The 23563-nt window shown below is 47.7% G+C and overlaps 1 protein-coding gene across 4 annotated transcripts in view; it reads right to left on the bottom strand.

Moving 5' to 3' along the window:
- CYFIP2 (cytoplasmic FMR1 interacting protein 2) overlaps positions 1 to 23563 on the bottom strand; it is a 77675-nt gene that overhangs the window by 50822 nt on the left and 3290 nt on the right. For 2 of the 4 annotated variants that reach the window (XM_045026871.1, XR_006581566.1), the window contains exons 2-10: positions 15055 to 15207; positions 12592 to 12681; positions 12297 to 12374; positions 9362 to 9463; positions 7813 to 7994; positions 6296 to 6392; positions 5116 to 5244; positions 2280 to 2384; positions 127 to 218 (exon numbers count right to left, since the gene is read on the bottom strand). In XM_045026871.1, coding sequence (XP_044882806.1) covers positions 127 to 218; positions 2280 to 2384; positions 5116 to 5244; positions 6296 to 6392; positions 7813 to 7994; positions 9362 to 9463; positions 12297 to 12374; positions 12592 to 12681; positions 15055 to 15171 — 992 coding nt within the window. In that variant the 5' untranslated portion in view covers positions 15172 to 15207. Of the gene's footprint in view, positions 1 to 126; positions 219 to 2279; positions 2385 to 5115; positions 5245 to 6295; positions 6393 to 7812; positions 7995 to 9361; positions 9464 to 12296; positions 12375 to 12591; positions 12682 to 15054; positions 15208 to 23563 lie in introns of those variants that run through there. The other 2 variants (XM_045026872.1, XM_045026873.1) reach the window with 2 other exon arrangements.

The raw sequence follows: 23563 nt of genomic DNA, 5'->3' as shown, positions 1-23563 counted from the left end.
TGCCCAAGCACCCTTGGGCACCCGGAGCCAGCCACGCACGGACCTCGCACACTAGAGAAGGAGTGTCACAACTCCCTCCCCTTTCCGGAGACATGGAAGCCAAGAGACATTACGGCAGGCACTCACTTGGATTTGTTCTCCTCATAGTGAGCACTGGTCTTAATGTATCTGGCCAGTTCTATCTGCATATCGCCGAATAAAGGAACCACCTGCAGCTGCTGGAAAAGAAAACATAAGAGGGTTGAAATATGGTAGAGGTTTCCCTTTGGCTGGAGAGCAACACAAAAGGACACGAGAAGGCATCCTCTGCCCCTGAGGTGCTGGATCGGGCCTGCCAGTGGAGGGGGAGGTGCACACCTGGAGGCACAGGCATCCCAGATCATGAAAATGACTGAAAACTAATGCCAGGCTTTTTACATAGGGAGGATCATCCTGTCATAGACCTCCGGGGCCCTGGTTTTGGTGATACCCCGTTTATTGCTCAGTAATGTACAGGGCCATATCTCCAGCCCCCGGGAGTCCCTAGGCAATGGGCCAGGCACAAGCACCGGCAGCTGCTGGAGAGAGAAGAGTGTATTTATAGAAAAGATACATACATAACCCTGAACAAGTCACCCCGTCCCTCCCCTCCCCCTCAAAGAGAAATAAAGCAGCACACTAGCATTCGGGGTTCCTGCTGCTTCAAAAACGGCCTCGGGCATTGGTGGCACCTTGGTCTCTCCTCTTCTCTGCCCATGGCACACAACAGTTTAGTCTCCCGAGGATCTAAATGCTTTAGTCTAACCTAAGTTTCCGGGCTCAACGCATCTCCTACACTGACATCACCATGAGTTTACAGGAAGTGATGAGAGTGACAAGGCAGCAAACAGCAGCTCTGTGTACGAGGGCAAAACCCTCTTGTGGTTGAGCAATATTCATCCATTTAAGTACAAGGTTGGTTTTCATTTTCACTTGAATGAGGCAGAAATCGTTAATAGTACAGGGATTTCCCCACCACCACCTCATTTTAGAAGGAAAATTAAGTCAACGGGACTTGATGAAAGGAAAGTTATAATAGTAGGAGATATACTAATCTCCTAGAACTGGAAGGGACCTTGAAAGGTCATTGAGTCCAGCCCCCTGCCTTCACTAGCAGGACCAATTTGTGCCCCAGATCCCTAAGTGGCCCCCTCAAGGATTGAGCTCACAACCCTGGGTTTAGCACACCAATGCTCAAACCACTGAGCTATCCCTCCCACTAAGTTATTGGCAAAAGGACCCAGTGGAAGGAAAGCCAACGGCAAGTATTAGCATAGTTAATGGAAAGTTAATAGGATACAATACATTTCACAAGGAAAACCTGCTTTATTCGCCTCTTCATTGCTGCAGCCACAACTACTCAATGCCAGATCTTACCATGTCTGCTAGTGCTGATGTGCCCCAAAGCTACAGGGCCAATTTATGTCTGGCCCTGTGCATGTGAGCAATGGAAGGGAGAAGACGCTCTCCTATGCAGGGAACAGCTGCAATCCAAGCCAGGGGTTGCAGGGGCTCTGCTAAGGGCTAGGTACTGGACCAGCCAAAGAGGGAAAAGAGAGGCAGGATAAGGACAGAGACTTGGCCCTTTGCTTTTTCTGCAGCAGCCAGTGGAGCTGGTCTGGTCTGGGTGGACACCCTGGCAAACATGCAGAGTCCCAGGAGGAATCAGGCGGAAACTTGTCCTGTGTTCCCTATCCTGCACAGACCCTTTGCCACCCACTCCCTGAGCGCAGCATGGCACACAGCTACAGCCCAGCCCAGAACGAAGGAAGGGAAATTGTTCCAGCAAAGCTTGGCATTAATTCTCTATGGAACCCCTTGAGCATTTTGAGGTGGACACAAGCTTCCAATTCATATTTTTATCCTACAGGGGCTCTGGTTTACAGATGAAATGAGGATGCACAAAGCAAGGCAAGGGGTTGTTTGGCTCCTTGGGGTGATGGTGTGTCAGGTCAATGGTGGGGTAAAGAGAAAAGAAAAGCCAATCATTAAACTCAGAGACCATAACGAATTGGACTAGAATTTCAATAGGGCTGGAAAACCCGTATTTCTCAAGCTAGTACAAACGACTACCTGCTCACCCAGATTCATGGCAATCCAACCGTCTCCGCCGTCTCAAGAAGGATCTGGATCAGGCTCAAGATCCTTAGGCCTTTTTCTGAACTTTAAATACGTTTGTTGTTTGCTTTAAAAATCACACCCAAGCCGTGTGGATCATTAATTTACAACAATCTCAAACCCGACCTGCACAGGCCACTGACCTTGAAGAACTTGTCTATTTTGCTAAGATTGATTCTCTTCTTGGTGTCCAGTTTGTAAATGTTGCTGACATTCCCATCCATCAGGTACAGACCAAAGCCCATCACCTGGAAGGACATGGAGACAACAGGAGAGGCTAGAGTCATTGTGATGAAATGATAAATAGATAGCATAGGTCAGAAGGGAATTCCTTTTTATGGGGCATGAGAAGGCATGATTTCAGGGTCCTGTATCACAGCTCCAGCCATGTGAAATTGGCGATGGGTAGGGTGGGGAAAATCAAATATTTGTGGATACATAACACGTTCGCCTTGATCTTGTTTTTTCAAGAACAAAAGGTGGTTTCTGCTGCCATAAAATGTTAAAACGAAAATGGAAAAATCTCATCCCAGAGCAAATTTGAAAAATTCATAATTTTTCCCCTGGTGAAATTTCAACCTGTTTGTAATGAAAAGCCATGTTCACTTGGGGAAAGTTCAACATTCTGCTCCAGATTAAACTCACAAATGTTGAGGACAATCTCATAAGAATGATAATATTGGGTCTGACGAATGGTCCATCTAGCCCAATATCCTGTCTTCTGACAGTGGCCAGTGCCAAATGCTTCAGAGGGAATGAACTGAACATGGTAATTTAGAGTGATCCATCTTCTGTCATCCAGTCCTAGCTTATGGCAGTTGGATGTTTAGGGACACACGGAGCATGTCTTGTATCCCTCATCATCCTGGCAAATAGCCATTGATGGACCGATCCTCCATGAACTTATCTAGTTCTTTTTTGAATCCAGTTATACTTTCCAGCTTCGCAACATTCCATGGCAATGAGTTCCACAGGCTGACTGTGCACTGTGTGAAGAACTTTCTTTTGTTTGTTTTAAATTGGATGCCTATTAATTTCACAGGGTTCCCCACAGTTCTTTTGGTATGTGAAGGGATAAACAACACTCCCCTATTCATTCTCTCCATGTCATTCGTGATTTTATAGACTTCTCTAACATATCCCCCATTAGTCATCTCCTTTCTAAGGTGAACAGTCCCAGTTTTTTTAATCTTCCCTCATATGGAAGCTGTTCCATACCCCTTCTCTGCACCTTTTCCAATTCTAATTTACGCTTTTTGAGATGGGGAGACCAGAACTGCAAACATTATTCAAGGTGTGGACGTACCATGGATTTATATAGTGGCATTATGATATTTTCTCTGATATTCTCTATCCCTTTCCTGATGATTCCTAACATTTTTTGACTGCCACTGCACATTGAGCAGATGTCTTCAGAGAACTGTCCCCAATAACTCCAAGATCTCTTTCTTGACTGGTAACAGCTAAATTTAGACCCCATCATTTTCTGTGTATAGTTGGGATGATGTTTTCCGGTGTGCATTACTTTGTACTTATATAAACACAAGGGGCAGGGCAGGGAGTGTTCAGCAGGTAACAGTGTGAATCACTAGCTAGCTGCCATGACCACCCTGCATTCTCTGTTTGCGAACTCCCACTATTGACCTCAGCTCTGACTAGGACCATGACCCCTGCTTGAACGACGGAACACTCACACGGACCCTGACACCCGGTACTGACCCTCGGCCTGATCCCCAACCAGTCTTTGGCTTGACCCTTGGCCTGACTATTGACCCTGATACGTACTCTGAGCCCCGGCGGTCGTTCCTGCCTATCGAGCTCCTGCCACTCGTCCCCGCTACCTTCGCCCAAGATCCTGACACGTTCACTTTGTGGCCTCTTTGGGGTTACAACACAAATGCTGGAAGGAGCCCAAAGAATCCAACGATCGGTTCCATCACTGCTAGCCAGGGGCCTGAGCAGCAACATTCAGGGGCTCCTAAGTCTGGAGGGGGGGAATCAGATCCAGGGTTTGGTTTGCCACATGATGCTAGTTTTGGCCCCCCCACACAAAGAGTGGCTCCTAAACACTTGTGCGTGACAACAGACGCACCACTTGTCGGCTGTGCACAGAGCTTTCCCATTCCTCAGTGAGAGGCTCCACCTGCTGGCTGAATGCACAGAACAGCCATTAAGTATCCTCTGGGTGTGCCGGGCAGGGTTGCCGACCTTGTAAAGGGTCCAGAAGGAGAAAGCTGGTGGCGAGGAGAGACGGGGAGCAGAGGAAAGAGAGAAAGGAAGAAGGGGGGAAAGGGTCTGTGGAAGGATAGCAGAAGGACAGGAAGACTAAAGAGGAGAGGAGAGAGAACAGACTGAGAAAAGCCAGCCCAGTGATCTACTGAAAGTGCCATACAGGTGAGCTGTAGCCCACGAAAGCTCATGCTGAAATAAATTTGTTAGTCTCTAAGGTGCCACAAGTGCTCCTGTTCTTTATACAGGGACGAGTTACTGCTCTGGCAGCTGGGAATGCCATGAAGGCAGCACACTCAGCCCCTGGGCAGAGGTATTGCTTCTGAACACGCCTGAGTGACCCATGCTTAGAGCTGTGCCCAGCTGGACGGAACGTCACGGGGCCCTGGAGCGGGGGAAGTAAAGGTTGGAAGTGGGGGATGCAGTGGAGATTATGGATTCCCAGCTGAAGGAAGGAGCAAAAGATTAAGGGAGGGAAGACGGAGAATGGGCTCAGGGAGCAAGGTGGCTTGGCAGGAGCTTTGAAATTCCTTGGAGAGGCTGCATCCTTGTCATTCTAGCCCTTGTCTCGAGGAGAATCTGGCTCTGCGTGCGTGGAGAGACCCTCCGCAAATCTGACACCACAAGGGAGGAAGGGAACAAAGGAAAGAAAAAGGGAGAGAAAAAACATGTGGGAGCACAAAGGGATTTCACCGCTAAGAAATGGAATAAAAGCCAAGGACTGCGAGAGCGCTTGCAAGAGGGATTTACCTTTAAGAGCATGTGCTTCTCACTGGGTGTCAAGTACATCTTGTTTTCATAGTAGTCCACACAGATGTTGACAATATCCGCCAGCAGCTCCTCGTAGCCAGGGATAACTTCCAGTTGCTGATGCAGACACTGAAACACCAACAGGCCCCACATTAATCCCACAGTGAGAGGAAGGTGGAGGAAACGTTTGGAGGATTGAGGAGCATGATTTTCACCCTGCAGCTTGCAGACTGACTGGGCCATCTGTGTTTAGTTAAACCGTTAGTGGTTTTTAGTCATCCTGAGCCTGTGTCCAAGGTTTCAGAACCAGGCACAGGAGGAGAATGTCACTTGCTAGCCTCACCTGTGGCTGTATAGGAAATGTTATCTCTGCTAGGGCACCGGGCTTGAGAAACAAACCCCTTTTCTCCAGCGCTCAGGCCGTCAGGAACAACACTCCCCCCTTAGATTGATTCTTCCAGTGTGGTCACCAGAGAACCAGGGGTAACAGCCAAACATAACACTGTGACGTGACAGGAGGAAGAGAAATGATCTGGCTCAAGAGGAGACTTTCCACTCTGCTAGTGTCTTCTCTTGTCTTTGTGTCATGTTCTACCTCATCGGCACAAACCATGGGATCAGGAAGGAGCATTTTTCAAAGCCTTTTTCTGATCTGCAATCCCCGAGATGGAGTGGAAGTGTGGAGTGTGGCCCTTCCCAGCTCCATCTGTATTTTACATTGTGCATGTCTCATCTGGAGAAGACTCAAGGTCTGGATGCACCCAGTCGGTGAAAACAGGAACCTCGGTGTGAGAGATTGAAGGGTAAATCTTCTACCAATGAGACAACCTCATTCCACTCATCTTGTGTCTTTTTGATCCCAACACCTTCTCTTTATCACTGGTAGCTGATACTCTGAGAACTCTAAAGTCATCCCAGATGTTCTGTTAGCTGGAGGTAAGGCCTGATCCAAAGCCCACAGACGTCAACGGAAAGACTCCAATTGGCTTCACTGGGCTTTAGATCAGGGGCATGATGAACAACGTAGCCATCTCAAGAGCCGAACCTGCAGCGCTCTTAGCCCTGCCAATGCAATCATGTCTCCTCTTCTCTGCATGGGAAGGTGACCCCACCTGGGCAAAACTAACTGGTAACTTTGCTGAGCAAGTGGTGGGAGAGAGAGTGAAGGAAAGCGACCCGCCTGTGTGATCCGGTTGTGGTTCGCCAGGAACATGGAGAGGTTCTGGGATTCCTGAATAGACTGGGGGTCAGCCATCTTCCTCAAAAACTGGGCAGCTCTGAAAGGAGGAGATCCTGTGTTATCCAGGGCTCTTTGTATCATGTTAACTCTTTCGGTGGAGTCACAATGTTGATGCCATGTTAACACAGCAGTCAGGTCATTTTACCCCAACACGTAGGATGGGTTAAAAAACAAAACAAATGTTATACAATTTAATACTGTAATAATAGAAACATTTTCATGATTTTCTTTTCATTTTAAATGAAAACAGGCTTTTTTATCAGAATAATACTTAGCCCTTACAGTGTCCCTTATCGATAAAACACTTCACAGTTCTGAGTATGGTCCATTCTCCCTGCTCTGCAGACAAGGAGACTGTGACACAGAGAGGTTAAGTGGATATTTACCCATTTACATTGTAATGCAAGCCAAGGGGGGAGCCCGAACTAGATCTCAGACCTCCTGACTCACAGCTTAGTGTTTTGTCCTCTCGACACTAGGCTATTACTCTGGGATCTTTGCAGTGCAGACACTGTAACACTTTGCTAGTGCTTGAGAACCGGCATGTGAAGGTGACCATGAACAGCCTAGATTAGTTTTACTGTCCAAGGTGTGCAAAGTTCTATTAATGAGCAAACAACATAAATGGTGAAAATAATAATAATAGCTAGCTCTTAGCACTTTGTATCCATTGCTTTCAAAGTGCTTTACAGAGAAATTCAGTAACATTATCCCCATTTTACAGATAGGGAAACTGAAACATTTTAAAAATGTTATACCTTTAATATCCCTACATGTCATTAGTAACACAAGTAAAGAAAGCTTTGTGTAAACCAGGATCTTTAACCTGACATGGGTGCCTTGCAAGTTTGTTGTTTCCTGCCATCTGGTCTCCTCTTTTGCTAGATTGATGACTGGTTTGCATTGAATATATTCTATAGTTTTAAGGGGAAAATGCCCCAAAAAGCAAAATCCTTTTTGGAAACTTATGCCGCTAAAACTCTAACTACATTCATGCAACTCCTAGGCTGATGCTTTGCATTGTTGTTTAGTTTAGCAGCCATCTGGCACTGCACAGCATTTTAGCAGAAACCGTTAATCACCTGCAAAATAATCTCATTAGCTCTCTCTATCTAAGCTATTTATCTGACCCCTATTACAGTAGTATCGGAGCACCTCACAATCTTTACTCTATCCTCAAAACATCCCTGTGAGGTAGGGCAGTGCTACTGTCCCCGTTTCACAGATGGGGAACTGATGCACAGAGAGGCTAAGTGACTTGCCCAGCGTCATACAAGAAGTCTGTGATGGAGGAGGAACTCAAACCCCAGGCTCTGGCTAGCATCCTAACCACTGGGTCATCTTTCCTCCTCCTGCCCTGAGTCAGAAGCAAATGTGACACAGCCCTGGCCCTGGCCATCCTATGCCTCCTCCCCACACACTACAGAAATGTGCAAGCCAGGTGGTTCCCCTCCCACCTTTTGTAGGCAGAGTGGTCATTTTTGACGCTGCACTTCATGTTCTTCAGCTCATCCAGCACGGCGAACATGTTAATGAATTTCCCCAGCGTCAGGAGATAGGCCTCAGAGACAAAATCCTTCCTTCTCTCAGCATGGCACAAGCGCTTCACCTCATTGCAGAACCGCTCGATAGCCTTGCGCTGGAAGACAACGGGAGGGGAACGTACTTAGCGGGTGCCCTGTCCGTGCTTAGTAGAACTACGTAATCCAGTGGCTCGGTGTGCACGTGTGTGCGACATGTCCCCACCTAACGACCGTCCCACCAAACGGAAAACTGCCAGCAGAGCGTGTACACTGTTGCAGTGCTTGAGGTTCCACATTCAAACCCCACTGATGACAGATGAAGAGGCTTTGTTACAAATATCCCAGCTCATTTGAAAGTACTCTCACTGCTGGCCAGAGGAATGCGGGTTCAAACCCTGTATGGGGCCTTGGGCTGACGATGTCACGTAGCGTGGGGAGCTCTGTCAGATCAAATGAGGTGTTACGCCAAGAGTCCTCCTGCACAGCTTTTTCAGGTGGACGTTAAAGATCTCATGGCACTGAAAAAGAGCAAGGGAGAAACCTGGCCCCAGGCTCTGCATGGGCTCCTGGAGCACAGCCCGGCTGTCAGTCTACATGCTCTGCCAGAACCCACCGTGTTATTTTGTTAAGTGCTTTGGGATGCCTCAAGTCTGAGCACTGCTAAATTTAAGTCTCTGTGCCCTTATTGACGTTGGACAGTTACAGTGGTAATTGCAGAGGAACGGTTCCCAGCCTCAGAAAACTTTCACTATCCGAGTCCTCTCACAACTGGGTGGCTTGGACTGGGCCCGGCTTTGCGTCCAGACAGAATGGGAAACCTCCCCAAAAGCACTGTCACGTCAAAGCAAAGTGAATATGGGCAGCTGTGGAAGTGGCTGACGAAAAATATTAATCTGAGCAAAAATAAAAGAGGCAGGTGGTCTAGCAACCTCATGCTTGTTATCTTCTACCACAAGTAGCACTGAACTCAAATATTTCCCCCTGCTGCAGAAATGCCAACAAAAAACGGTGGCGTAAGTGCCTTTGTGTCTTCCTCAACACCCACCGTTCAGGCTCTGGAGGGTGACGGTTCCCTCCTAATCCTTCATTTCCTTTGGCAGAGCAATAGAAGCATTAGTTGTTGTCTCTAAATACCAGTGGGGTGGCTGGTATAGAAATAGAAATACATTGCAGAGCAAATACCTACAGCAGGGCTGAAGCCATCTGGACCTTCATAAGCTTCCGGGCCCAAAGGTTTATGACCCGGGCCTGAATTTTGAGTTTATAATTAAATCTGAGGCTAGGCAAGAGTTGTGTGCCTTAGAGATTTTGCTGTGAGGTATCCCACATGCCTACTGGCAGCTACAAAGCTAAGGGGTGTCTCAGTTCTACCAAGAGGAGTTGGGAAGGTGTCCTCCAGGCTGGATTGGCAGGGAAATGAGATCAGAGAGCCACAAATACTGAACTGGGAACAGAGCTCCTGCCTCCCTCCTTCACCACTTACCTGGAAATACATGAACTTCATCAGCTTGGTGACCTCCGGCTCCAGAACTTCCACAGTCTTCTCATAAATTTCCACCCGGTTCGGCTGTTCGTTACATTTCACCTGAACAACAGCAACAAATGGTCCTCATTAGCATTTCTAACAACATCTCTGGTTTGCACCAGCCCCGATTCTCTGCTGATTTCAAGGTCAACATGACAAGGTGAAGCCCAGCCTGGGTTAAGGACAACAGTCGAGTTGAAGACAAGGTTTGTTGTTAAGGAAGCAATTCTCAGACCTCGGATTCCTTTCCGATATTATAAACGAGGATGGTAGCCTGCAGCATTGCTCTGAGAAGCAAAGTCTTCTGATACATTTTTGCCTGGCTATCATACAGGATGTAAGTCCTGGCTTGATGTCATCACATGAAGATGGAAGGTCATCGTGCCGTAAAGTTGCACTCGTGCCTCATGTTGCAAAGTCACAAAATTCAAAGTACATTCGAGGTTTTAATGTTCTTGCAGCTCTGGAACAGACCTGTTACAGTCAATAGCAAGTCATGGGTTTTTTTTAATGTGTTGTGACTCTACTACAAAGTGTTGTGGGGGCTTTATTATTATTATTATTATTATTATTATTATTATTTCATTTTCAAGTTAAAAATATCTTGATAAGTCACCTACATCCAGGTCATGGAAAGCTGGATACGGGGAGAGGCTTATCCGAATTTCACCTGCTTTAATTCCAAACTCTGTCTTTTTAATGGACACCCTGGTAAGAGTTATACACACTGATCCAAATCTGGCATTGCCAAATTTCATGCTTCTCTGAATTCATTTGAAATTCAGCTCTGAGGCCTCTCTCAACTTTACCTCCCCTCTCTTCTGTGTGGGCACTATGATGTAAGGAAGATCCTCAACCCCCATTCCAATGAATTTGCACCACAGGAAAGCTGCCTTAACAGCACCCCTGTATAAGCAAACCCCCAAATGGCCAGCTCCATGCCACCACATGTAAGGGGCATGTCGAGGGCATGGCCAGAGCGCACTCTGCTTCAGCAGTTCTCACAGATGTGACAGCCCCTGTTGGGCTGATACAAACTGGCACAATGTAGAGCAGCAGTGCAGCTGCTCTATCATGTGTTTGGGGCTGAATCTGCTATAAAACATCTGGCCATAAAAGCACCTTTGCCCTTATGAATCCATGTAAGAGATGCATTGAGGCAGCGCAGCATGCGACTCAGATAGGCAGAGTAACAGCACCAGGAGGGTAAAGATTTTAATCCACCAAAAAAACATATCTTCTGTGGCATTCAATCCCTTCTCCCATTGCCCTGGCAATCCCTCTCTCCCTCCCTCTGTCTCTCTCTCTCTCTCCCCGTCCATTCAAACTCTGCCTGCAGCATGTTTCAGTGATCAAAAGAGGCAATTACAGCACAGCAACAGAAAATCATTGGGAATAAGCAAATATTCAGTCTCTGAAAAGCCCCAGGAGGCTGTGACTCATTAAACCATCAGCAAAGGACAGCCCCACGGGAACTGCATTTTGACCTTTGCTGGGGTCCCACAGAGGCATAACCATCAGCCTTGTCAGCCATGTGGACATAGGTTTCTGGCTGTATCGCACTACTGAGAAACCCTGGTGTCACAGTGGATAATAAAAGCATGTTGTATCTGCCCTGCCAAGAGCATCTACCACAGTGACGTAACATGGGCTCACATTACAGCATACAGGTCTTGAGCCTACTCCTGCAATAAATCACTCAAGAGGACCACAGATGAGCAAATTTGTGTGTGAGTGTTGGCAGGACTGGGCCCTTCAACATTTAGGGTTTTGTTGTCGCTCGTGGGGCTAGAAAAATATCCAAATTTGGCTAGAAAAGGTGTCAAAAAACATGGCTGGATCAATACTTAAATGTACCAGCAGCCAAAAAATGTGTGTTCATCCAGCCTTTGGCAAGGTTGAACGCTGAGCCAGGAGATCTTTGTATATGTGCACAATATCTATATCCTACTGATCTACACATACAGCAGTGATGTATGTCTGTGTGTGTTAACGGTGGAACCGTGGGATACGTTGCATTTCTCTTGCGTCTCAGCCTGCATTGCTACCTATCCAACACTGCAAAGCCACTGCCTCTGGGCAGCTTCGATTAGCCGCCACTCAACACAAATGCCTAAAAAAATTCCCCACCCCTCCCAAATGTGGAATTTCACTCCAGTTTGCACTGGTCTCAAGTTCAAGATGGGCAGAATCAAGCAACAGGCTTGTAACAAGTTTAACACTAAAGATAATGAAGTGATTTTTTTCAAACTTAACGTGATGTTTAAATCTCAGTGGAAGCCCCCAAACAAGTCAAGTTTGAAATCATCCCAATGTAACCTGTGGAATAGAAAGAGGGGGAAAGTGTGTTCCAAATACTGCTCTGTTGTTTTCACGCTAAAGCCCAGATCCTAAAGGTATTTAGGCACCTAACTCCCACTGAAATCATCTGGGCCTAACTTCTCAAAAGCAAATAAACTTTGGGTTGAAACAATTTCTAGCTCCAAAGAAATGTGAGGAAGTGAGGAGCATCCGAAGAAGAGGGGTTAGAATGGAATCTACAGCACAGCTTTAATGACAGCAGGTGCTACCCGCACTCCTCATAAGAGACAGGGATGGGTCTTGCCCTGGGCACAGCACAAGTACTCAAAGCATGTACCCCAGAGCTCTGCAGCTACTAAAGCAGCTATCTAGTGCTGTTGGCACTGCAGCCCATGCCCCGCTCCTCCCCAGCAGTGGGCTGGTTGGGGGGGTGGGTCATTGTAGTCTCATGCCAGCTTCTCACCATACTCCAATAAGAGTCTTCTCTCCTTCTGGTTGATTTCCCCAGCACAGATGGAGGCATTTGTAAGTGACAGCCAGCTGGGTGCTCTAGCATGTCCCTTCTGGGAAGGGATCCAGTGCTACCTCTTACCTGGGGTATGGCCCGAGAGCAGCTCCTCCACGTGTAAAGCATCACTGCGTACTCATGTCCTTCCTCCAGCATTTCATTCTGAAACATACAGAAACGCACGGCTGTGGAATGCCCACGAGAAAGAACTATGGACCAGCACCACTATGTCTACCCGGCAATGGGAGGGGCGACTGCAGCGTGGGCAGGCGTACCCACACTAGCTTCAATTAAGCTAAAAACAGCCATGAAGACGTGGTGGCGCAGACCCTGGAAGGGGCTAGAAATGCAAGGGTCCTGGGTGGGCTTGGAGACTCACCATGCTAGAGTGCACTGTAGCCTGTTCGATGTACCTGGCAATGCCGGTCACAAAGGCATTTCTGTCTTCGAAGTTTGTGTCGAAATTAGCCTGTAGACACAACAAATGGTCAAGGGTTAAAGCACTGCTGGATATTTGTTATGGTTCAGCTGCTCCAGATGGCCAAAAGGGCTTCAATAATTCATTAAGGAAGATCCCATAAAAACACGTAATGACTCCTCCAGTCAGGTCATCTGCATGGACTGATCCCAGCACCCTTGGGTCTAAAAGAACAAGTCTCTAGCGCTCATTCTGGAGCTCATAGTCAGGTCCGCTCAGTCAGAGGCAGATGCAGGCTCGTTAACCGCTATTCATGCTCCAGCCTCTGGAGGGGGACAGAGAGCCACGCTTTGTTAGCAGGGGTTACCAAGAATAAACGGTGATAAAGGGCAGGAAAATATACACATTTACAAGTCAGGCAGCCCCGAAGGTGAGAATGTGTCTGAGGCACCAGAGCTGAAAACTAACAGCCACGTCCTAGTGGTTGCTCTTGTACATCGATGCGCTGAGAGAAGAAGACATGAAGGGCACTGGCTTCTGGCTTTAAGGCCCTTGCCGCTGCTCAGACCAACTGACACAGGGTTCCCACAGGGAGAAAAAGGATCTAGCGCTGTCAGAGGGCAGCCTGCCCCTTTAAGAGACCAGAGGCCTGGGGCCAGTCTGGCCTGTTCAGTCAGCCCCACCCCACTACACCTGTGCTGGGTGTGGGACTTAACCCCCCAGGAGACCCCAGCAGTGGAGGGCTGTCTGGGGAGGAGAGCAGGAGGCGTGAGGAAGGAGAAAAGCCCAGCAGCTGAGCGCTGACAGGGGGCGGACGGTGGACAAGCTGCTCTGATGTGAGGCAAGAAGCTGGGCTCCGGCTAGGGCCCGGCTGAGGGCTGTGACCTGCGAAGAGCCCTTGGTAGGAGGGTGGACCTGACCTGGATGATGGAGGCTAGTCAGTCAGACAGGCTGTTGCCACTGGGAGCCTGCCTGTAACAAGGGGGCTTCCACTCAGGGACTGTGCTACCCCAGAAGTGGGCTGGAGGCTGTGGCGGGAGCAGGCTGAAGATCATCGTGGGGAAACTGAGGTGGAAGTGCTGCGATGCCAGGTCTTGCTGCGAGGAGATGCTCCGGGACAGCGAGTTGCATAACAAGAACCTAGTAATATGAAGTGGCAGCTACCGCAGCCACGAACACCTACTGGGAGAACTCCTTACTTAAAGGCTGACCCTACTGACAGCGAGAATAATTTGCTCCACTGAGGACCTCAAAGCACGTCACAAATAATAAACACCTGAGCTTCCCCGTGCCACTGTAGGGTAAGTTTTATAGAACCATCTTAGAGAGAGGAAAACAAGGCACAGAAAAGACCAGGGACTCTATAGAGAGTCAGGGGAAGATCAAGAACCCAGGAGTCCTGACTCTCAGTCCCCTGATTCCAGGCAGACTTGGATGTGAACTAATCTAAGATACACATGCACGATGCTGCTCCTCTCCAACACCGCCAGTAAAACTGGCTTTGGTGAACTTGTATTCACTTCAGTAACTGATTCCTCCCAGCTCCTGGATTAAGAGTAGAGTTACAAGGGCATCCGTAGCATAGCTGTCATGAGACTAGATATCTACACAGCACATGCATTTCTGGGATAATGTAGCCAGGGAGAGCCAGTCTGAGGACTGGAGTGGCGGGGTGGAGGGCAGTGGTGAAGGCTAGCAACCAACCCCCGGGGTTAATCATGATATGGAAACAGGCTTGAGCAGGTTTTCCAGACTCAGGTTAGCCCAGGTATTTTAGACTCAACCTTATTCATGCCTGCGTGGGCTCCCTGAAATGGGGTTGTCCTGAACCGACTTCGCTCTGCCCTCCAGTGTGCTCACAGGAAGCTGGCCAGGAAGGAGTGAAAATGCTTGAGAAGTAGACAAATTGAAAACGATGGCAGGGTTGCCTCGGGAGGGCTGGAATTTGACCCACAAGTGCCAGTGGAGCTGATAACTTGTACTAGATGTTAATGCTACAGCACGAGTGCCCGATCTGACCTAATGAAACAAATTTTGCAATTCTACATGCATGACAAGGCAATCACTGCACACATAGTTACACATTAACATGGGGATCAAGCCAATCGAGGAGGCAGGAGTGTGGTGGGGGGAGAGGAGTAAATATCCACATACTATATATTACCTGGTGTATATATTATAAGATATATGCACTACGTAGAAAGAGGAACCAACAGGACCTGTACACAGCAAAGCACATCTTGTGATCTTTTACTGTTGCAATGACTTTCCTCTGTCCCGTATTTTCTCCCATACTTTGGTCCTCTTCCCCTACTCATACTAGAAGATCCTTTTGACTGGTCTGCAAACCAGCATTCACACCTATTAGGAGTTACCATTCTAAACCTCGCCGCACCGAGCCAAAATCTGGGAGCTGGTACATACCTGGTACATGATGGAAGAGGGAGGTGGCTCGATGCATGGCTGCTGGTCTGGCAGCGGTAGCTCCTCCAGCAGGTCCACATTGGACAAGGCATCTTCCAGCGTGACGTGAGTGGTCATGGCTCTGGATTTTCAGGCGATGTTAGGAGACAGTCGCTAAAAATTCATAGAAAGGGAGTGAAGGGAAATGACCCAGCAGAACAAACCCATTCCTCGTCTGGCTTGCATTTCAAGCACCATCTCAGGTGCCCTGTCCAAACAGGAAGCTAATAGGTATCAAAATGTTTCCAGTATTTAAATGAAAAGATATTGCCAGAGATGATGGCTTAGAACTTATCTCCATTAGAGATTTTTACACCAGGTCAAAATCCTGAGTGTAGATGCACTGCACTGGTGTGAACTGGGGCTTGCTCTTGTTTAGTCTGGTATGAAACTGGTGTAAGCCCCATTTTACACCAGTGCAACGTATCTACACTAAGAGTGTGCACCAGCATAGCGACAATGGTGCAAAAATCCCTAATGCAGACGAGCCCTTAGGGCGCTATGCCTCAGGTTTTAAAATACCGTCAGACCTTGGAACCACGGGGTCAAATCCCCACAAACCCGATTCAGCCCTCTGAATGTTCAAAGTGGATAAAAAGGGTTTCTGTCACCGCTGTATCCTTGAAAAAATGCAGTGCAAAATGGGAAAGGTTCCTTATCTGCCAAGTGGTGCCTGGGGCTTTAACGCCTCTTAAAGCCCACGGGAGCCCCATAGCTAGATTGTCTCTGTCGTTTTCCCTGAATCCTGTGCACATGTATCTCTTCTCTGGTTAGTGCCCTCCAAGTACAACAGGCATAAGCCGATCTGAGAGCCTGGACTGACAACCCAGAGTCTGATCTGAAGCCATCTAGCGGCTAATTATTTCGGTTTCGTTATGTACTGCCGCACTGAGGCGCTGATCCAAAGCCCACTGAAGTCAGCAGAAGACTTGCCCTTTAATTCAGTGGGCTTTTGGCTGAGTCCTGAATGAGACTGCATGTTTCATCTTTTTTTGTTGGTTGTGCCAAGGACTGATGTAGGCAGATGATGAGGCCGTGAGAGCTGGCTTTCTCACAAATATTTAAGCCTCTGCTGTGTTTGTATTGCTTATCCTTTGGGATCCACAAGGCATCATTGTGTATCTGCCCATAGAGCTGCAGAATATGGGAAGCTTAACGGTAGCATAAATTTGGGGTGTATTGCAAACTGTAAAAATTACAAACTGTCACTTTAAATCCTAAAGGATTCCTGGTCCTGCTTGCAGGCTACAAATTGTGTAGGAAGCAGGCAATCTTTGTCCACAGCAGTCAGTCTGCAAAGCGCCAGCCTTAAAGCAAGGTGGGGTGAGTTGTGCCTCTCTACTTGAGGGAGCAACCTGCTTTCTCTCTCTCTCTCTGTTTTTAGTTCTTGTGTGTTTAAGGTTCTGGATGTTAAGAAACAAAGTCATGTTACATTGCAACTGGCCAGAAAAGATAAAAACATAAAACACTCAGACTTTTCATTGCAAACCATCAACATAACAAGAGTCACCTTTGCACAGCCCCCTCTCTTCCTGTGCTCAGCCCAGGGAGGAACTCACTGAGAATCAGGGCCTATATCTTTTATTTATTCAGCTAGCTGCCAGGTTCTAAAATGTCTGAGCCTGTCAAACAAAAGCCAACTAGCTGAGCTGGCACTGGTCAACCTCAAACTTGCAAGACACCGTTTCCCCCCCACCCCCTCAAATAGTCTGCATGTGATGTTTAATTCTCCTCTCAGTACATACACAGAGCTCTCACTGACACTTGTGGGGTTACCACATGCTAAGGGAAGAGACGCATACATCAAATTTAAACTATCATATTTTCTGCCTCTCTTTTAAGCTTCAGTGCCTGTAGTAGGAATGAAGGAGAAGACAATCCCATGCTTACTGAAATCCTTTGCCATTTTAATTCTTCTGTGCAAAACAGTGTGATACAGCAACACACCGGAAAGCACACACTGTAACTGAGTCAGGTGGAAGCATGCACTCCAAAAAGGTATTTTTAGAACAGCTCTGTAAAATGAGAACCACCAAACTGAGGGACAGGCACACTGAATGAAGCTTGAAACTTTGAAGTTTCAAATGAATCTCAAAGGAAGCCAAAGGGAAAATCAAGTTATGCGCTTGGGTGGAATGCAGCAAAGAAATAAGTTGCAACCCTTTAAAAATGCTTTTTCCCTCTTATGATTCTAATGCTTCTTGGAGAGCCTTCATGAGGTCGTATCTTCTCCCTTCCGGTGTTTTCTGGTTCACTGAAGACTCCTCAGAATGTGAAAACGCAAGTATCAGAAGACTCATTGCAAACCCTGCATCAGCCATCCATAAACTACAAAGGTGATTTCACAAAGGGAAGCAATACTTTTTAAAAGTCTCATCGGGAGCTGAATTTTCTGCTGATTTACCACCCGCCCCCAATCCCCCGCCTCTCCACAGCTTGGCTAGTGGGGAATCCAGAGATGAATCTCAGTTTTCAATCTTTCCTCTACAGTTCTCCTTTCAGAACTGAGGTTTCCCTTTAGATTTCAGCACTAAGAGTGCAGTAGGAGGACTTACATCTCAGATCTGAGAAAGACAAAAGAAAATGTGTGTCCAAAACATGATACTAGCACCTCACACCAAGAGGAATACAGCTGAGGGGTCTGTGCGGTGCGTGTACAGTGCTCAGACACCATGGTGCCACTGAAATACTGGTCCTGATGCTCCATTACCTTGTCTTCAACACTGCCCGTGCAAACCGAATGCAGGAAAGCAGTAGCGCGCCACCATTCTGTCTGGTAGCATTTTGCACCCCCTTTGCACCAGTATGAATGACAACACAAAATGCAAGGCAGTGGCTGCCGTGTACAGCAAGCCATCTGCTGAGAACAAAACTATCCCACCCTACTGCCTGACTCTACTTTCTCTTTCGTCCTCCATCCCCTTCTGCTAAAATTACTGTTGCAAAGCCCAGCAACAGTCAAAACCCTCTTCCCACCCTGATATGCTGCAGTCAGAAACAGCTTCCTCTTTGCTCCAGAATGTACTAATGGGCACTGCACCTGCTGATCAACAAAAATGATGAGGGGGCTGGAGCACATGACTTATGAGGAGAGGCTGAGGGAACTGGGGTTGTTTAGTCTGCAGAAGAGAAGAATGAGGGGGGATTTGATAGCTGCTTTCAACTACCTGAAAGGGGGTTCCAAGGAGGATGGATCTAGACTGTTCTCAGTGGTACCAGATGACAGAACAAGGAGCAATGGTCTCAAGTTGCAGAGGGGGAGGTTTAGGTTGGATATTAGGAAAAACTTTTTCACTAGAAGGGTGGTGAAGCACTGGAATGGGTTACCTAGGGAGGTGGTGGAATCTCCTTCCTTAGAGGTTTTTAAGGTCAGGCTTGACAAAGCCCTGGCTGGGATGATTTAGTTGGGGATTGATCCTGCTTTGAGCAGGGGGTTGGACTAGATACCTCCTGAGGTCCCTTCCAACCCTGATATTCTATGATTCTAGGATCAAGAAGGGGTAGGCCATATTTGCAGGATGGGGGACTATATGCTGGGAAGCAGGGATTCTGAAAAAGATTTGGGGATGGTGGTGGAACATAAACTCCTGGTGTGACTGTGTGCCAAAAAAGCTCATGTGATCCTGGGATGCATAAACAGGGGAATCTCGGGCAGGAGTAGAGAGGTTATTTTACCTCTATATTTGGCACTGGTGTGACCACTGCAGGAATCCTGTGTCCAGTTCTGGTGTCCACAATTACAGAAGGTTTCAGAGAAGAGCCAAGAGAATGATCAAATGATTAGAAAACCTGCCTTATGGTGATAGACTCAAGGAGCTCAGTATATTTAGCTTAACAAAGAGGGCACGTTAAGGAGTGTCTTGATTACATAGGGAACACATATTTAATAATGCGCTCTTCCGTCTAGCAGAGAAAGGAATAACACGATCCAATGGCTGGAAGCTGGAGCTAGACAAGTTCAGACAGGAAATAAGGCATAAATTTTAGTAGTGAGAATAATTAACCACTGGAGCAATTTACCCAGGATCAAGGTGGATTCTCCATCACTGACCATTTTTAAATCAAGTCTGGATATTTTTCTGAAAGCTTGGATCTAGCCATTATCGTGGGGCAGTTCTGTGGCTTGTGCTCTACAGGAGGTCAGACTAGACGATCACAATGGTCCCTTCTGGCCTTGGAATCTAGGAAGCTATGAACCTTTCTCAGTGGCAGTGCTTTTCCCAGCCTGCTCCCCCACATCTCTTTCCAAACCTCATTCTCCATTGCCTTCAGCATCTCCTTTTCCAGGTTCCCAAACCCAGCTCTGTACCCACCTCTGCTTCTCACGTCCATAAGTAGTTGCAGGATTGGGGACGTGGGTAGGACAAAGAAAGGAGCAGACCATTTTATACCATTGTATATAGCCATGTATCCCAGCTTTATTGTAGTCTTGTTATTTCTCAAGCTATAAGGCAAATTCTAACTATTCGGTGTTAGGATGAGCCCTTCGCTGGGGGATAAATTACCCCACATCTGCCAACTGTGGGGTTTTCACCCCTTCTTCTGGAGCATCTGGTGCTGACCATGGTCAGGGATGGAATACTGGACTAGATGGATCGGGGGTCTGATCCTGTCTGACAATTTATAGAGTCATAGATTTTAAAGCCAGAAAAGACCATTCATGCCTCCTGCATAACACAGGTGATTGAATTTCACCCTGTAATTCCTGCATCAAGGCAAATAAGTCCTGGCCGAGCTCTAGCATGTTCTTGAGAAAGACTTCCAATTTTGACTTAAAAACTTCAAGCAAAGTCCCTTGGTAAATGGTTCCAATGGTTAATTACCCAATTCCTATGTTCCTTTACATTAATTGTTCAGTGATAACACACTGTGAAACGTCTCAAATCCATTCAAGTTTCCTTGGGACATTTCTTTGTATTTAACCAAACATCTTTACTGAAGTTTTTGAGGGCGAGCGAGCCCATGTTAGCGAAAGCATGAACTCTGAAATGGCCTGATTAAGACAGAAAATACCAAGATGTGTCATTGTATGTGCCACTTGCTGGGAGTTTACCAACAACTGAAAATGTTGCCGTGATGAGCTGGTTACTTACGACAATCTGAGCAGCTGAAAAGATGAAATTATTCTTTGTACTGCAGTAGCACCTGCAGCCCCCAATAAAGGTTCAGGGCCCCATTGTGTCTGGCGCTGTACACGCTCATACTGCAAAGACAGTCCCTGCCCCAGAGACCTTACAGGCTACGTATAGGAAAAGAGGCAGCAGGAAGGAACAACGAATGGATGAGGAGAGCGCATGGTAATAGTGAGACCGTTCAGATTAGTGTAACAAGCAGTGGACACAGCCCATCAGCGGTCTAGCTGTTGCCAAGTGTTTGGTAGGCGCCGTGGCATAGATGGGTTTAAAGGAGGAGGGCGTAGTGGCCTTCTGGGTTTAATTAAGAAGGATTTAATTAAGCTCTTGCCTGTCACTGAAGACTCAGTGTCCAAGTGCTAATTTAAATGTTCCCTACGCACAATAAAGCACACCAATGAGGTATCCTCAGAGAGAAAAGTAAAATCGGACAGTCCCGTTCCTGATTGCCATTGCAGCCGGCCACACATCTGCACAAGAACAAAAGAATTTGCAGCGCAGTCTGTTTGTAAGGCAGCAGCAGGGTCTCGTGGAGGTGGTGCTGCACTGGGTGTCGGGAGCTCTGGACTCTAACCCCACCTCTGCCACTGACCTGCTGGGTGGCCTTAGCACAGCACATCCCTGCTCTGTGCCGCTCTTTCTCCTCACACTCTGTCTGTCTTGCCTGTTTAGATTACAAATTCTGTGGGGCAGGGACCATCTCTCACTGTGTGTCTGTAGCATGATGCAGCCCTGATCTTGGATGGGGGGTGGTGTCTCTAGGTCAGGGGCAGGCAAACTATGGCCCAGGGGCCTCATCCGGCCCTTCAGACATTTTAATCTGGCCCTTGAGCTCCTTCCGGGGAGCGGGGTCCAGGGGTTGCCCTGCTCCAAGCATGCTGTGGCGCCGCATGGCTCCCAGAAGCAGCAGCATGTCTCCCCTGCAGCTCCTATGTATAGGGGCAGCCAGGGGGCTCTGCACACTGCCGCCGCCCCAAGCGCCGCCCCTGCAGGCCGGCAACGACGGCCAATGAAAGCTGCAGTGGCGGCGCCTGCGGATGGGGCAGCGCGCAGAGTCGCCTGGCCGTGCCTCCGCATAGGAGCTGGAGAGGGGACATGCTGCTGCTTCCAGGAGCTGCTTGAGGTAAGCGCCACTTGGAGCCTGCCCCTCTGCCCCCCTCCAGTACCCCAACCCCCTGCCCCAGCCCTGATCCCCCTCCCACACCCTGAACTCATTTCTGGCCCCACCCCAGAGCCTGCACCCTCAGCCGGAGCCCTCACCCCTCCCGCACCCCAACCCCCAATTTTGTGAGCATTCATGGCCCGCTATACAATTTCCATACCCAGATGTGGCCCACCCCTGCCCTTGGTGCTACTAGAACACGCATAATAATAGCAATAATGAGAAGCTGAAAAGTCTTCAGGATGGATACTCAAGGGACCTATCCTTGCATCCAGGGGAGAAATTCTTGCTTGATGAGATTTAGGGGTTAGGATTGACGCTTCTCTTCTGCTGAACTGTCTTTGTTTTAGTATTGTAGATTCATACATAGCTCTGAAAAGCCAGGAATACCTCCTTTTTAACCATTTTATTTGAGAGAGGGGTTTTTCTTTCTTCCCCTCTATGGTACTGTACTCTGGGGAACCTGCCCATGGCTGATCTGAAGATGAAACAAAGGGCTGTAATCCATGCAATATTTTCTTCTAATCTGTGGAATTTTACATGCAAATGCCCAAGCCATAAGGAGAGACTATACATTTGAGAGAAAATTAGGCAGTGACCATGGCGCAAAGCAAAATTTCCCTCCTTGTCTTTTCAATGCAAGGTTTTTGAACAGTAATGCTGAGGCTGGAATGGTGAATTCATCTGGTGCTGTCTTCGGCCAGTTAATGCCATTGTAGTCTAACGACCAAATCAAACTAAGGAGAGGTTGTCTTTTTCCAAGATATGGCGATGGGGTCACTAGGTCGGTGATCAAAAAGCCAACGACGAGCATTAACCAGCAGCAGCCATCTGTGCCTCCTGGCAGGATCTCTTACATTCTGCGTTCAAAAGAGATGATTGAGCAGTGTAAAAACGGTTTGAGCTCTATTTGTGGTTCACTGAGGTGCTTCCTGTGTTGTCATGCCTGAGAGATCATCCTTGCAACAGAAATGCAGTCAGCTGAAAGCACAACAGCACACACACCCGGGGTAGATTACATCACCCGTGAATATGGGGCTTTTGCGCTTCATTAATATGCATGCAAGGTGGATCTTTATCTTTCAGACGGGAAATATATCCTGCCATATCTGTCGCAGACTCAAGCGCCAGGGAGCAAGAAACAATCACTTACAACTATCTTTTTTGGTATTCATCATGCGATGATTCTCTTCCCCACACTCACACGCAGACCAGAGAGACAACTTTACCAAATGGCACCACACCTACAAACCTCACAGCTGATTCGATAACTTTTGAGTGGCAGCCAAACATTAGCATTACAGGATCCAACCCAAGCTATTAAGAGTTGGGGTTTTTTTCATTTAATTGCACCTTTCATCCCAAAGGATCCTCAAAGCAATTTATATCTTGATCACCCATTTCTCAAATTCTCCAACAAGCACCTCCATGCTTTCTCCTATGCTGCCCCTTATGCATGGGAGGAACACTAAATCACCACATTGTCCTCCTTAAAACCCTCCTCTGCCATGATATCTACAAAAAAACCCAACCCTCTGAACAATGGATAAGCAGCTGGTGTGCTGTGATTGCTGCTTCTCATGCTGATCAGTAGCAGCTCACTATAACTTTGTGCTCTCCATGTCTAACTGCTTTATAAACCTGCTGTCTCTCATCTACTAATATTGCAAGCTCTTTGGGGCAGGGACTCTCCTCTTTGTTATAATGGTGTTGAATGCGTAACACAGAGGAACCAGGGCCTGTAGACTCCATAGCAGTGGTCCCCAACCTTTTTCATCTGGCAGGTGCCAGATGATGAGCCACGGAGGACCGTGGCGGCAGACGAGCAGCAATGTCAACAGGCGTCACCGCCGAAATACCCCGTCAAGCAGCAGCATCCAGAGGTGTCGTCGCCGAAATGCCGCCGATTTTCAGCAGCGATGCCTCTGGATGACGCTGCTTGTTGGCGGCATTTCGGCGGATGCTCATCCGCCGGCCAGTACTTGGGCACACTTAGACACCCCGGCGGGTGCCCGCGGGCACCACGTTGAGGACCCCTGCTCTATAGTAATAATAAATCTATTCACATAAACACAGCACAGCTAAAATGCAGCCAGCAAGTGATATCCAGCACTTTGCACAACAATGGCCAAGGACGACAGGGCAAAGCTTTTCAAAGGATGCCAAACTTTAGGAA

The sequence above is a fragment of the Mauremys mutica genome, chromosome 8 (genome assembly GCF_020497125.1).
Source record: "Mauremys mutica isolate MM-2020 ecotype Southern chromosome 8, ASM2049712v1, whole genome shotgun sequence".
Taxonomy (NCBI): Eukaryota; Metazoa; Chordata; order Testudines; family Geoemydidae; genus Mauremys; species Mauremys mutica.
This window is presented reverse-complemented; position numbering and strand designations above follow the sequence as displayed.